Here is a 10,262-nt window from a genome sequence, read left to right as displayed (position 1 = left end):
GAAAGGGACCAGGGCGGATCCGCTTCCCCCTCCCCAGGAACGGGCGGGGGAGGGGCCACCGCCCCCTCCTCCAAGCTCCCGCCCCTCGCTTCCCCGAGCGCCGAGCGGAAATTACCCCCTCCCCCCGCGGGTCTGACCTGGGGACGTGGGCGGGGCTTCGCGCTCGGCCCCCCGCCCCCGGCCCCTCTCCCGCCTTCCCGCCCGGATCCCACCTCTGCACCCCAAACAAAGTTCCGAGCCCCTAACCCGGCGCTGGGAAAGCTGCGGTCGCCGGCTTGGGTGGGGCGGGCGGAGGGGACTCCACCTGTCTGCCCCCGCGTCAGGGAGGGAGAAGGGGAGCGTTCGGATCTCCACCCGGTCACTCCCTCCCTGAGACCTCCCCCTTCGGTTCGCTCGGGTCTGCTCTCGCTACCACTCCTCTTCCTCCTCTCCACCCCTCCCTCTCCTGGGGTCAGCTTGGGCCGGAGCCGCGCGTTCCCCCAGGACCCTGAGACGGCCTCGTTCAGCAGCCGAACCCCGGGTGCGAGCCACCCTTCCCCCGTGGGAATCCCGAAACATGATTTCTCGCGGCTCCCTCGTTCCCAGCCGCGGTCCCCCGCGGTCTCGGCTTCCCGGTCCCGCGCTCGCAGGGTCCCTCGGTCCCGGATCCCCGCAGGCGGGGGAGTCTCCCAGGGCTGGGGCCGGGAAGGCCGAGACCCCTCACGTAAAAATCTAGGGGAAAAGCGCCTTTCTTTTTAAAATCGCCGGCTCGCGCGACCCCCGCCTGAAGACCCCAGAGTCCTCGGCTTCTCTTTGTCTATCTCGGCCGTTCCCCGCCTGTCAGTCGCTAGCAGTTAACCGGGGTAGGGTGGGCAAACTCTCCCCCCAGCCTGCACACGAATAAAAAAATAACCGTACATTTTACCCATAAAGAGGTGGGAGATTCAGGGCCCGACCACCCTCCCCCAGCCGGGGCCGGGGTAGGGGGATGGGTGGGGGCGGGGCGCCTCCCTAGGGGCCAGATTCTTGCCAAGGGGGAGGGGGCAAGCCGAGCCTCGGGAACGCGGCCCCCGCCGCCCTGTTTTCCCCCCGGGGGTGAGTTGAGTGCCCCCTCCCCCCGCACCCCAGGCTAGGGATTGGTGGGCAGGGCCGGGCTGAAGGGCCGATGGGCCCAGAGGCGTCGGGGGTCTTCCCGAGCAGGGTGGGTGGGGGCTTTCACCACGTGGCTTCGCCTTTTTTTTTTTTTTTTTTCCGCTCCATTTTTTTTCAAGTCGATTTTATTTAGAGGCGGCGCCAGGGCGGCCGCGGAGAAACGTGACACACCAGCCCGCTCGGAGGGGTTTCGGACAGAAGGGAAGGAGCAGCGCCGAGTCGTCCGCCTCCCAGCGCGCCGCGGGCACTTCTCCCGGGCCTCGCCGAACTCTCCCGCGACCTCTGCGCGCCCTCAGGCCGCCCTCGCCGCCGCGGGCTCCGGACAACTTCAGGGGTGGGGTGCGAAGAAAGTTTGCGGCTGCTGCCGCCGGCCTCCCGCCTCTCGGCCTAGGAGGCTCGCCGCCCGCGCCCGCCCGCTCGGCCTTGCCAGGGACCGCGTCCCGCCCCGAGACCGCCACCATGAACAAGCTGTACATCGGCAACCTCAACGAGAGCGTGACCCCCGCGGACTTGGAGAAAGTGTTTGCGGAGCACAAGATCTCCTACAGCGGCCAGTTCTTGGTCAAGTCCGGCTATGCCTTCGTGGACTGCCCCGACGAGCACTGGGCGATGAAGGCCATCGAAACTTTCTCCGGTAAGAGTGCGCCCACCTCCCCGGAAAAACCACAACGAAATCCCCGAACAACGGAGACCTGCCCCTCTTCTCTCCTGGCCCGCCAACTCCTCTGTCCCTCCGGCCTGCGGGGCTTGGCCTGGGCACCCACCCTCCGCCCACCTCCTTCGACGCCCCCTGCATCCCCCCGACTCGCCCCTCGCGCGGAAATATCCGGGACCTCCTCACCCCTTCCTCCCAGCCCCAGAGCAGAAGCTGGAGGCTTTAGTAAGGCCGCCCCTGCCCCCCACCGACGGGGCGGGGGGCCCCATTGGCTGTGTGTGTGTGTGTGTGTGTGTGTGTGTGTGTGTGTGTGTGTTGGGGGGGGTCCCCACTCTGGCGGCCCCGGTCCGGGCATTATTTTCACGTCCGCCCCTCCCTATCCGAGGCTGGCCGCCCCCCACCCCACCCCCCTCGGCCCCCTGTGCGAACACCCCCTGCTCCCGTTCCTCCGCCCTAGGCCTTTCTAGGCGGGGAAGGGGTCCCCGCTCCGTCTCCGATCTCCCGGGAGCCCGGTGGGGACTGCAGCCTTCGGGCAGGACCTGAGACGAGGGGGTCCCGCCTCCCGCCCAGGGCCTGGGCTTGAGCCATTTTGATTTGAAAGTGGGGCGTGAGCGGGGTGGCGCGGCGGCGGCGGCGCCGGGTCGCCATGCTGCTTCCCGAGACGCCCAGGCTGGGCCGAGAGGCGCGCGTCGCGGCCGCCGGGGACCCTCCCCGCGGGGCCCCGCACCGCTCCCCCAGGGCCTCTGCCCACCACCGGCCCCGACAGGTGAGCGCCCCGCCGCCCGGAGCCCCTCTCCGCGGCAGGACGGGAAACTAAAGTTTCATTCTGCACCCCTCCCCCGCCACACACTTTGGGAGCATCGGGGGGCCCTTTCTCTCCCGGCCCCTGCTCCCCACATCTGGGAGTCGAGCAGGCAGCCCGCCCACACGAACGCCCTCGTCGCCCCTTTCCCGGATCCGGCTCCCAGAGCAAGCCACTGCCCAGCCAGCCTCGGTGGGAGAACAGAACGAAACGAAAATTAACAAAACACAATAACGAATTTATAGATTCCACCATTCCCAGAGCGGCCGTTTCGCGTCCCGGCCGCGGAACCCACTGCCTGGATTCCTAGGCAGATCTCAAATCCCAGGAACTCCTGAGTGCCCCTCTTTCTCCGTCCCTTTCCCACCCCACACTCCTGTTCCAGCTCTTATATGGTCTTTTTTTTTTTTTTTTTTAATCTTTAGGGAAAGTCGAATTGCAAGGAAAACGCCTAGAGATCGAACACTCGGTCCCCAAAAAACAAAGGTAGGAAAGGGCTCTTTGAGAAGGGAGGCAACCTGGGGGCGCTTAGAGGCTGTGTTAAGGGGTCCATAGTGTCTCCAGTGGAAGAAACCCATTACTGGCCTTCCCACCCCCAACTCCGGATGTTGGGGGCAGGGAGGGAAGATTGGCTAAGATCTTGTAATGGGTGGTTTACAGCTTGTAAAAAATAAGCCGGGTTTGGGGTGGGCTGGGAGAGATGGTATTTGGAGAAGTAAAAGGGAAAAAAATCAAGAGGGGAGAAGCCTTGTGGAGTTTATTCAAGGTGTATGGGGCCATTTTTATGGGGAAGCTAAAAATCTTTGAAGAGTTGGATCTCCTGGGCATTGCTGCAACTTCTAGCAGGCCTCATTTTCTCTTTTTTCTCCACCCATCCCTTAGCATAATTCTTAAGTGGATTGGGGGGGGTCCCCTTCAGTTCCCTAGGGGAAGTGGATTTGGAGTTCCTGTCCCCAAAAGAATTGATTGTGGTTTATATGTATTTCTGCAACAGGCAAGGACCTTTTTTTTCTCAGATCCCTACTCTTAGTCCCTCACATCACACATCCTCCCCTCCCAACTGGATTTTGCAAAGAATATGCTTTGGCTGTGTGCTATCCTTTCCGAGCCCCCCCCCCCCCCCCTTCAGTCCATTGTTACAAGGGGACCATCTGGGGTGAGAGCTTTGTGTTCAGGCTGTGAGCTGGGGCTCTTTGGAGGGTCTAGAACTCCCTGGATGAATAGTGGAGAGAGAGAGAGAGAAAGAGAGAGTGTGTGTGTGTGTCTGTGTCCCAGTACCTTTCTGTTCTCACTGAAGCAAAAAGTGGGGTACCTCTATCATGTTCCCCCCAAATCTGATTCATGGAGGGGGGGGTTCCAGATCTTTTCATTGAACTCTTGCTGGGAAATTATAAGAACAGAGTCGGCTCTCTCAAATCTGACTTTAAACATGTTGACAGCACAGTTTTCCCTCCTGTAGCAGCTCCCAGGAAATTTTTGAGCCCTGTGTTACCCTTTCCCCTCCCTAGGTGTGTTCTCCCCCTCATTTCACTGGAAACTTGCTGCATTGAGAATAATCCCTGGCCTTTTTCCTGGGTGGGAAGGTGTAGGTGGGTGGCTTTGGTTTTTTGTTTTTTTGTTTTGTTTTGTGTTTGAGCCTGTGAAGTTTAACTGCAAAGTTTAAGTCAGATAAAAATCTGTTCGGTGGTTTTTGCTTTGAGATATTTTAAGTAACTTGGAGCTATTGTATCTATAGATGATCAATATGGCTTGTAACTATGTTTATAGAGTCTGTGATTTAACCTCACAGTGCTTCTAAGACTCTTATTGGAAAGGCAATTAGAGTTAGGAGTAAAGAGGCAATAAAATCGGAAGGACGGGGGGCAAAAAAAAAAAAAGGGCTTATTTATTATTTTGAAACATTTCCTGGAGATGGGAATGAGAGCAGCATACTGACACCAGTAGATTTATTGAGAAGATTGTGGCTGATTGAACTGAAAGCTGAGTGTTTGAAACGTGTTGATGAGAGAGATCCAGAACAACTGGAATTCTGAAATATGTAGGATTTTTTTTTCCCCCTTTGGCGCTTCAGGATGGTTTAAATTGTAAAGAGAATGCATCGAAGGCAAGAGAAATAGCAAAACGTGATGAAATGGGACCCAAAACATTTATACTTTAATTTCCATGGTGCTCTGTATTTATGGATCTTACCCCCTAAGCCATCTGTTTGCTTTCAAGCCATTTTTAGGCTCCTTCTTGTTCCCTCCAAAATGCATTACTTAGGGCCCTTTTGAGTTGGGAAGGGGTGGGGTTTGTGAGAAGAGTGGGTACAAAATCTTCCTTTCCCCATCCATATTAAATTCCATCTTTTGTGTGTTCTTCCCGCCCCTGAAATAATTTTTTGAGCTCAAACACTGAGTCAGTTGTGTGCGTGTGTGTGTGTGTGTGTGTGTGTGTGTGTGTGTGTTTGCGGGGTGGTGAGAAGGCCCTTCATTTTTCTCAAATGAATCAATTTTTGAAATTTTGGGATTTAAAAAAAGTTTGTTTGCATGAAGTCCGTTTGCTCTATCATTTTGAGTTCTTTGAAGGAAGCATTTTGTGGTATGTGTTTTTAGTTAGTCTGTCTGAAAACCAGTTCTTCAGTTGGTCTGGGACTGGCCTTTTCGGTCTCGTGGATGTATAAAAAACAGGATCTAGTGAATTAACTATAACCAATATTTGAAGCAAGATGAACAGCTGTGCATGTGTATTTTGTGTATATGTTCTTCTTTTCACTGTTTAAAGAAATAGAAGTAACTATTTTTGGTGCACTCAGTTCCAAATGAGATATGACTTGACACATTTCTGAGAGATTCAAGAAAGTCTAAATCCTATGTGTTCCTGTTTTTTGTTTGTTTGCTTGGTGTTTTTGGGGGGGGGGGATCAGACAAATGATAGAAGGTTACAGCAGTTACCTTAGCATCCCTGACACTGAAGTATGCATCTATTTTGTTCTAAGTTTGTATCTATTTGAATATAATTTGTACCTTTTTAAGAACCCAAGAGACCGAGCACTATGTATTTAAACTGAAAACATGTTTAATTTTAATTTTTAATCGGGTGACATTCGATTTCTTCCACCTTTCCAAACCTCTTCTTAGCCAAACTCCTTTTTTTTTTTTTTTAACGTTTATTTATTATTTTTGAGACAGAGAGAGACAGGGCATGAATGGGAGAGGGTCAGAGAGAGGGAGACACAGAATCTGAAATAGGCTCCAGGCTCTGAGCTGTCAGCACAGAGCCCGACGTGGGGCTCGAACTCACGGACCGCAAGATCATGACCTGAGCCGAAGTCGGACGCTTCACCAACTGAGCCACCCAGGCACCCCAAACCCCTTCTTAGACAGTGTTGGAATTCTGGCTAACAGTTTTGGCTTTTTGCTGAGAATTTGTGTATATTCACTGTCAAATATTAGGACAACGGAGAAAAGCCAAGAGCATTTTTAAAACAGTTGTGGAAGGGGTTCATATATGTGTTTTATTTTGAGAGACATAAGAGTCCTTAAGGTAAGGGGGGGGGTCCCATTTTAGACCTGTTTACCTTGGGAAATGACTTGCTTTTTTAAGGGAATTAAACTTTTATTTCATTTGCCATTGTGTGTGCCTTTTTCTGGAGGAATGTGACGTAAAGACAGCATACCTACTGTCAACTGCTGTCATAAAAATAAAAGGTGTTGGCTGTTAAGAGAAAAATGCAAGAGGGGCACTGCCTTTCTGCATGAAATGTGTTCAACTTAAAAGATTGATTTTCCTAGGCAGGTTAATGGTGGTTCTTTTCTCTAAGCTGACTTAAAATGAGGCGGGCTAACCCCTTTCCCTTTAATTTTCCAACTCTTACTAAAAAAAATGCCCAAACAGAAATTGGGTGTCAGAGCCACGGAAGCGTGGGAACCCTCCAAAAGGGCTTCCACTTTATTCTGATTTTACAGTTGAACTTCCCAAAGTTAGCAGCTTTGGAAATCCGTGCGAAAGGGATGTCCTGTAAGTGGCAAAAATATTATTTTTAATTTTAAGTGATTTGCTCTGAAGTCCTTGGATCACTAAATGTTTTCAAAACAAGCAAAAAGATTTTGTCTTCAGAAATGGATTTGTCTTTAATAAACATTGTTCTCAGGGGCTGAAAATGAATTATAAGGGGTTTAAGAAGCAAGGGAATGTCTTTAAAAAAACAACAAAGGAGTAAAAAATACAGGAGTGGGAGGATTTTCAGGCACTTTTACTTTAGTGGTTGCAGTTGAAAGATACATCTGACCTGTATTAAACCAGTAAGTTTCACACTTTTAGTAAAAGGTTTTCTTGTGAGTATGTGGTTAGGGCTTTTTTTTTTTTTTTTTTTTTTTTTGCCTTGATATAAATTTAAAAATGGTTGATTCTTAAATTTTTCTGCACTCTTTGGAGAGGGAAGGTGGAAATCAATTCACTCTCACTTAATTTCCACCTAGCATGTAAACCTTACAAATTCGTGAGTTATGTTTTCTTCGCTGCCAGAGAAACCCTTCACTTGTTGCCATTTAGGGCACAGCATTTGAAGATCTTTTCGTAAGGACAGTGGTGTTTGACTGTCCATTGGAAGAGTTGTGGGTTGCTAGAATCTTTTCTTTTCTGACCCAAAGTCAAAAGATGAAATTTTACTTCAGTGCTTTCCCCGATGGAGAACTCTGGAGGAAAGGAGGGGAAGAGTTGTAATTCCCATCGCTAATTTATTCCAAGTATAGTCAACTCTTCCAAATGTACAATTTTAATGGCATAGCTTTTGGTGGAAAAAGAGCAAAACATTCTTGTAATTATGTTTCAGAGATGAAATACATGACATTAGCAGTTGGAAAAATCTTGATTCAAAGGTTCTGAGCTTCTAATCTTTTCAAATTACCTTAATATACATCATTTGAGTCTATGTCATGTGTTTGGGTAGTTTTAAGGCTTATTTTTTAAGAGTTTATTCTATACTTTAATGTGTAGCAGCCAGCTGACAAAGATTACCACTGAGATAGGCTAGGGAGGATACAATTATAAAATATTTTTAACAATTTCAGATCTGGTTTGGTTGAGTAAAAAGGGGGGTGGGTGGGGAGACCAGCAAATGCTGTGTGAGATTTGGGTGGGGGGGTTGCTGAAAGACATATACGGGTTCTATCTCTTGGGTGGCAATGTTGTCATTAGAATGAAAGTGTGAACCAGAGGCGTTTGAAGAACAGACATTTTGCCAGCTGTTAGGATTTGAATCCAGTCTCGTTCTCTGTCCGCCCCCTATAAAGATTCCTAAAACGTGGCCGATGCCTTCCAGAAAGTGCAGCTTAGAATTTGGGATGGGAGTGTTGAGGGAGAGGGGAGAGGAGGGTAAGGGGGAAAAAAAAAAAAGCAACAGCAGCAGGGGAGACTGGAGAAATCAGACGAGTTAGTCCCGGGTTGGAAATTCCAGACGGGGGAAAAAAAGAGAAAGAGAGATGGGGGTTGGGGTGGAGTCCCCGCTTCCCTTTTTAAAGAGAGGCGGCCGGAGGCGCACAGCGCCCCACGGGACAGAGGGGGTCGCAGGCGGGCGCTTTCGAAGACGGGTGGGAGATCGGGGCGAAGGGCAAGGCGCTTTCTGCCGGCGGGGTTGCCCGCCTGCCCTTCCCCTTTTTGCAAAAAAGCCGAGAAAGTCGCGGCGGCGCCGGCTGCGCTTCCTGGAGGGCCCGCGCTGGCCCCGCTGCCCCACGCCTTCCCCGCCCGCAATCTCCGCCCGCTCCGTTCCTGGGGGGGGGGAGGGGGGCCGCCGGCGCGCCCGCAGGCCCGGGGATTGGGGTCGGGGGGGGGGGGGGCTCCTAGGAGGGCTTCCCTGCTCGAGACCCCCGGCCGCGGCGCGCGGCCAGACAGCCTCGCCTTGGACCTGAGAGCCCCCGGATCCCCAGCCTCGCCCACGTGGAGCGGTCCCAGGCTCTGGGCGCAGCCCTTTCCAGCGCCCGGGCTGTCCCTAGACCTTTCCACTCCAAGGCAGAAGCAAAAGGCCAAGGAGGAGCGAAGAGGGCTGGGGAGGGAGGGTGGGGAAGGAGAAAAGGGCGAGAGAGGTGGAGAGAAAATGGAGGTGCATGTGGTTGTTGTGGCCCTCTCCCAGTAGCTGAGGCCCCTTGGCAATGGGGCGTAAGACTGGAAGAGTCAACAGGGTCCAGGAATCTTTAGAAAATGGACTGGCTCCACGCTCCAAAGGCTGTGGGAAACAACCGCAAAAGGGAGTAATGGTAGTCACCCGGGCTTCTAGGACGGGTTTTGTTCCCCGGGGTAAAAGGTGGATGACAGGTCCTCCAGTGGGCCACTGACTGGCCCTTGAAGAGTTTTCTCAGGGCCTCAGCCCGGGGTTTGACTTCATGTGAACGTAAAATTTGCGCGCCATTTCCACCTGTGCGGAGCACATTTCCTCTCCTCGCCCATACCTTTTAAAATGCCTGTCAAAACAGAAGCAAGGAAAGGTCTCAGAAAACATGCACTGGAGAGAGTGCAGCCTTTTTTGGTTAACTGATAAAAAGTTTGATTTGGCTAGGAAGACATCTTTCGGGGGAGCGTCTGTGCTAACATACCCTTGGAAGGAAGGCACGGCCAGCAGGAAGATACTCAGTCTCCAGTTGGCTAACTCCATTCCGATAGAAAAACTTGGATGTCCCCTCAGATTTTGTTCAAAGAGGCCTACGTGCTTTTTTAGTGAGTGGGAGGGGTCATCCTGATACTGAACAAGCAGAGCCAGCTTTGTAAGGCCTTATGTTCGCAGCTAGTAGGTTTGCAATAAATAGTCAAGGAATGAAAGGCACAGCAGGTTCAAACAAGTTTTCATCCTAAAGACAGGTCACCGAAATCAAATGTATGTTGATTACGGGTAAATCACAGGAGAAAAGTAGGTCTGCACCTACCTCATCATTGTGATACAGTCGGAGAAAACCTGATTGCAAGACACTGAAATGTAACTGTACGGAACAGACAGGGCCAGAAATGGAGTCGCATCGCAAAAGTCCAGTCCTCCAGGGTCCGGAGTCCTGTCGCAGAAGTCCAGTCTCCCAGTTGTATGGCAGAGAGCATAGAGCATGGCGACCCATCAGTAAACTGCTTTTGAGTGACAGAGCAAACAGCTAGATGATGAGAAGAATTTTGGACTGGTATGTCCAGATATTTTCAAAGTCCCTAAGGACAAGTCTGCTTATTAGACAAGTGGCATTTAGGTGGCTCGAGGCACCTAAGGGACCTGTCAGGATGGATGGGTGTGAATTTCGCTCCTAGCGTAGGGGAAGGGAATGGACAACTGTCTCTGAGAGGAGACAGGAGGGGACCTGTTTCCCACACCATGTCTGTTCCCTGGATTCTAGTCCACCCTCTCAGTATTTCTGTAGAAGAGGGTTAAGGAAAACTTCAGTTTTTTTATTCCTATAGCGTTAGTTTCAGTTGAAAAGCTAGTTCTCCATCCAGATGTTTTGGCCATTCGCAATGGAAAATGTTAAGTCTGCGTGAAATTTGATTGGATAGTTTCATTGATTGGATGTAGTTAGACTCTTTCAGAGGAGAAATCAGAATTCAGGGAAAAACTGTTTTGTGTAAAGGTTGTTTGTGGGGTCTGAGTTCTTTGGCAACAGGAACCTGGTGGACAGGAATCACCGTGAGCTCCTGAGGCTCAAGGAGAGAGGAAGCTCTACTAGG

At 51.6% G+C, this 10,262-nt stretch overlaps 1 protein-coding gene across 2 annotated transcripts in view; it reads left to right on the top strand.

Moving 5' to 3' along the window:
- The first annotated feature begins 1,182 nt into the window (after positions 1-1,182).
- The window catches only part of IGF2BP1 (insulin like growth factor 2 mRNA binding protein 1), a 45,411-nt gene continuing 36,331 nt past the window's right edge, over positions 1,183-10,262 (top strand). For both annotated transcript variants that reach the window (XM_027034004.2, XM_027034003.2), the window contains exons 1-2: positions 1,183-1,765; positions 3,014-3,074. In XM_027034004.2, coding sequence (XP_026889805.1) covers positions 1,591-1,765; positions 3,014-3,074 — 236 coding nt within the window. In that variant the 5' untranslated portion in view covers positions 1,183-1,590. The remainder of the gene's footprint in view (positions 1,766-3,013; positions 3,075-10,262) is intronic.

Source organism: Acinonyx jubatus, chromosome E1 (genome assembly GCF_027475565.1).
Source record: "Acinonyx jubatus isolate Ajub_Pintada_27869175 chromosome E1, VMU_Ajub_asm_v1.0, whole genome shotgun sequence".
Lineage (NCBI taxonomy): Eukaryota > Metazoa > Chordata > Mammalia > Carnivora > Felidae > Acinonyx > Acinonyx jubatus.
Note: the sequence above shows the minus strand (reverse complement) of the source record. Positions and strands in the feature narration are given on the sequence as shown.